General features: G+C 54.6%; 1 protein-coding gene across 2 annotated transcripts; it reads right to left on the reverse strand.

The window, feature by feature from the left end:
- Positions 1-768: 768 nt before the first annotated feature.
- Positions 769-2288, reverse strand: LOC123944216 (C2 calcium-dependent domain-containing protein 4A-like). Of its 2 annotated transcripts, XM_046009106.1 has the most exons (2): positions 2152-2288; positions 769-1959 (listed from the first exon to the last, which is right to left on the reverse strand). In XM_046009106.1, the coding sequence occupies exons 1-2, from the start codon at positions 2181-2183 to the stop codon at positions 876-878; spliced, it is 1116 nt and encodes a 371-aa protein (XP_045865062.1). In that variant the 5' UTR covers positions 2184-2288; the 3' UTR covers positions 769-875. The 2 variants fall into 2 exon arrangements, with proteins under 2 accessions (XP_045865062.1, XP_045865061.1); XM_046009105.1 differs by lacking the exon at positions 2152-2288 and having other exon boundaries at positions 769-2143.
- Positions 2289-4438: the final 2150 nt, after the last annotated feature.

A 4438-nucleotide genomic window follows, 5' to 3' on the forward strand; every position in this document is an offset into this window, starting at 1 on the left:
TCTATTTGTTGAGTCAACAAATGAAAATAAATTGGATTAAGAAACCCTCTCTTAAAATCCAGAGTTCAAAAAGTTGACAGTTTACCTTTCAGTTCATTGCGGAGAAAATCCTATTGCAGAGGCATTGATTACTGTGTAACTTAAATACATAGCTAGGTGGAAACAATGCCACAAAAATATCAGTATGTTTACAGAGGCAGAAAAGATGTGTCTTCTGAAACAGCAAGATTTCCCAGGGCTCCTTCTGGAGAAGGAAGAGGGGGATGCCGGGATTATCTATTCCCTACATGACCATCTTTGGAAAGATCCTCTTCACCCTTTTACTTTTCCTTAGCATTTTTTAAAGACTTCGCTTTCAGAAGAGTCCTGTTTGCTTAATGGGAAAGAAATTCTTTTCCCGCCAAGATATGGTTATTGCAGAATGTCCGCCTCTGATGTATGGGCATCAGTGAGGATATGAACCTATGCCACACCAAAATATGTAAAGTTGTATATGTCAATCTTAGCATTGGGCAAGGTTCTGAAGGAATAACTTAAAAAATAAACCTTTAGCGTTATCATAAAGCAGGGAGGATAATCAGGCAGATTGGGTGTAGTTCCTTTATCTCCCTTCCAGCCACAAGCCACCCCTCTTTCCCTTTGAATGTAAAAATGGTCCGGAAAAAAGGACTGGATGTTGCGAATAGAGAACTTCATTTTTTCCATCACTACCAACAATGGCAAAAACAGACATCTAAAACTAAACTGTCAATAAAACAAGATCATAAATAGAAAAATGAATAAATAGCATTTATTTTGTCCGAAGGGGCTGTCCGGGTCCGAGGTCCCAGCGCGCGGAGAGCGCCCGGAGGGGATCTCCCGAGGCCCGGGCGCCCTCAGGGGAGCAGCAGGGAGCCCAGCAGCAGCTCGCCCTGGCCCAGCGGGCGGCTCCGCTCCCGGCCGCGGCCCCGCTTCTCCGCCTTGACGCGCACGGCCAGGCGGCGCACCTGCTCCTCCGACAGCCCGTCCAGGCACACGTCCTGGTCGAAGGCGGCCTTGCGGCTCGGCCGCACCACGGCGCTGCGCTGCGGGCGCGTCTTGCCCGGCGAGCGCAGGACGAAGCTGACGCGGCAGCCCACGGCGCGGGGCTCGGCCGTCCCTGCGGGCAGGCCCTCGGCGCCGAGCAGCCTCACACGGAGCCGTCCGCTGGCCCGGCTGTACTCGGCGGCCAGGCGCAGGGCGCCCCCGGCGCGGCCCAGGGCCACGGTGCCCTCGGCCTCCAGGCGCTCGGGCCGCGGGTCGGGGCCAGGCGGTGGCGGTGGCGGCGGCGGAGACACCGAGAGGGCCGGGGCCGGGGACCGCGAGCCGGCGCCGCGCTCGTCATCGTCGTCGTCCCCGCTGGACACGGAGCGGGCGCGCGCCAGGCCACGGCTCCTCGGGGCCCGCAGCGCGCGGCTCAGCAGTCCTTCGGGGGCGCGCAGGAGGCGGCGGGCGCGGGGCGGCGGGGCGGGCACGTCCGGGGTCGGCCGGGGGCCGGCGGGGATCGCGGGGTCGGGGTCCGGGGCTGCGCCCACGGGCAGAAGCGGGGCGGCACCGGCGCCCCCGAGGAAGAGTGACTCCTTGCGGCGGGTGTGCGGGCTCTCGAGCAGCGCGCAGAAGCCGTAGGCGGTGCGGGCGCGCGGCAGGTGAGGCAGCGAGAGCGCTGCCTGCGAGCGCGGGTCCCAGTCCGTGTGCCCGGCGGCACCATAGGCTCCTCGGGGCCACAGGTCTGGCTCAGCGGCGCAGCGCCGGGGCAGAGCCGCGGCCGGAGGCGGAGACTCGGGTGCGCAGGGCGCGGGCAGCCGGGGCGGGATGCAGAACTCGGGGATGCGGGCCGGGGTGAGCACGTTGGAGAAAGCAGGCTCCGGAGCGGAGGCGCGCAGTTTCCCAAGGAGCCGCATCCTCCGAGGCTGGGGCTGGGAGTGGTGGCAAGAAGTGCTCCTGCGGGAAGAGAACTTGGTGAGCGTGGGCGCCTGGGGCCCCTCGGGAAGTGGCTGGACCGCTCCCCGGAGCCCTCCGAGTGTACCAACGGGCCTACGATCCCTGGCTAACCCCAGCCGAGCTCTCCCGCACCACAGACCTGCCCGCCTTCCACTCATCGGTACTAAAGAAACGAATAAATCGATATCAGACCTTTCCTTCCTTCTCCAGTCACTCAGGGTCATGAGTTGCAAGTTCAGGACTGGCTGCCTCCTGGTCCTGGCTGGGGCGCCAGTTTCAGCACTCTGGCTGGGACAGTGACGCCCCTGCTTTATACTGGCAGCCCGAGTCCCGCCCTGCCGGCCGGGAGCCCAACCCCTGGAGGCCCTGGACAGCCCGCCTTCCAAGCCAACCCTGCTCACCCTGCTCGCCGCTGCCTTGGGCCCTGCAGCAGATGCTTGGGCGTGACCGTGTGGTCAGTCCTGGGACCTGCATCCTCTCGGCGTGCACAGGGCCCCTTACACAGGCCTGGAAAAGGTTGCAGGTGAAAAGAGCATGCCCGTTTGCCCTGCCCAGGGAGAACTTGGCGGCGGAACATGCTGGCGGCCTCTTGGAGAAAGTGAAACAGGATGAGGAACCAGGAAGTTCCTTTTTGCTCGGAGCTAAAGCCTGTCAGCCTGCGCGTGACGGACATGCCCGGGTTCTTCTATTTTACTCCCTCCACGCACCCGCCATGTGTAGATGAAGTTTTCATGATACCCGTGTACTTATTACAGGGCTCCCTCTGCTGGATGGTGGCCTCCTTAATAGGCTGCTCAGTCAATGCCGTAAATACTGATGAACTGGGTGGATTTTGCAAACATTTCTGAATGTCTGCAGCCTGTCATCTGTTGTCACAAGAGATGGGGCCTCTGGCTCACACTCGAAAAATAACACTTAATATTCCCAAAGCCATCCCTTTTCTGCTTCAGTAGGGACGGACCAGTTAGAAAGCCCCTTACAGAAAATCTATGTTGCCTCTTTCCACGCCCACCCCCCGTCCCCCGACACCTTCATTTTCTACTATGAGAAAGCCCAGAGGAACTTGAGGAAATTCCATAAAGGTTAAATAAAGCCAGTTAATGGCAGAACCTGGAACTAGCAACTTCCTGTTTATTTGGCTTTGCATGTGATGCTTCCTGCTATCTGAAATGCCCTTCCTCTGCTTTTTCTCTCTGTAGGAACTGTTTATTTTCCATAATTCAGCCAGACAAGCATCCCCTTCAGGAACCTTTACCCAACTCCCCCTCTATAGTTCATCAGTCCCTCCTTATTCCCTCCACACATCTTTTATGCACCAGCATTGCTGCATTTAGCATGCTGCTTTGGAATTTTGGGTTTACATGTCCTCTCCCCGAATAGGCTTGGAGTTTCTTGAGGGCAAAGACTGGAACGACTCATTCAGGGTGTTTGGGGACCTCTTTTGAATGTAGGTAAAATAAAATAAGAGTGCTAGGATTCAGAATCTGGGTCTGCCTCCCTCGCAGTTGCCCTATACAAGGGACAAATCTCCCTGTCTTATTAATCTTTTATACAATTCCAGCGCCTGGAATATAATGCCAGGCAAATAGTAAGTGCTCAGTAAATATTTGAGTGAATTATATTGTGTGGAATTGAGCCTGATCTACAATCCAGGTCTTATGACTGTCAGGTGCTTTTAACCACCTAGCCCTCTAACGACATTATTCAATTTCTCATAGTAAACCGGTGAGGTGGACATTGCTCCTATTTACCAGATGAGAAACTGAGGCTTAGGTTAAGGGATTTGTCTAGGGTCCTTCAAACTCTGAATAAAATGCTGTTTCCCCAGTCCCAACTTTTTGCTATTTTCTTCCTTCCTTCTCTCTTTCAGTTCAATATAATTGACTAAGTCTGTTGTGTGTCAGACTTGTGTGTGTGTGATGTGTATTACACTTTACACCCAGAATGTTAATTCTTAGCTACTCAGTCTACTGTGAAGCATTTTCCACTATCCTTGCTTTGGAATAAGTATCATTATTTCCAAATCCTTAGAAGTAAGGAGAGTGAATGTTTTCCCTTGTTCGTAATAATATTTTCTTAACTGATCGCTGTTCTCCTTTGGTATATGCTTTTTTGATGGGACAAGCATGAATCATGCAACCAGGGAACAGTAACCATCCTGCCAAAGCCAAACTTGCAGGCAGAGGTGTCCCGGGGGTCCCTGAGTGCATCAGTCCCTCTGATTCTTCAGACCCATCTTCAGATCAACAGGCAAATGGTCTTCTCAAAAGCAGAAAACACCAGCATTCTGTCCTGCCAATGTGCCAGCTCACTTCAAATTAGACCTCAATGAAAATGGCTCTCCCAAGGGCCTTCGTGACAGGAACACACAAACATTTTGTCAGTAGGTAAATGCCACCAAAAGCAGGACGTGGGATTTGAGTCATTACGCTGCCAGCATTTTCGTGTTCATAGGACAACATAAGCAGGGCTGGAAACC

This window comes from Meles meles, chromosome 6, assembly GCF_922984935.1.
Source record: "Meles meles chromosome 6, mMelMel3.1 paternal haplotype, whole genome shotgun sequence".
Classification (NCBI taxonomy): domain Eukaryota; kingdom Metazoa; phylum Chordata; class Mammalia; order Carnivora; family Mustelidae; genus Meles; species Meles meles.

Bases quoted from the DNA above. Each gene is read 5' to 3' on its own strand.
- LOC123944216 (XM_046009105.1), bottom strand. From the start codon at position 2,117: ATGAGTGGAAGGCGGGCAGGTCTGTGGTGCGGGAGAGCTCGGCTGGGG.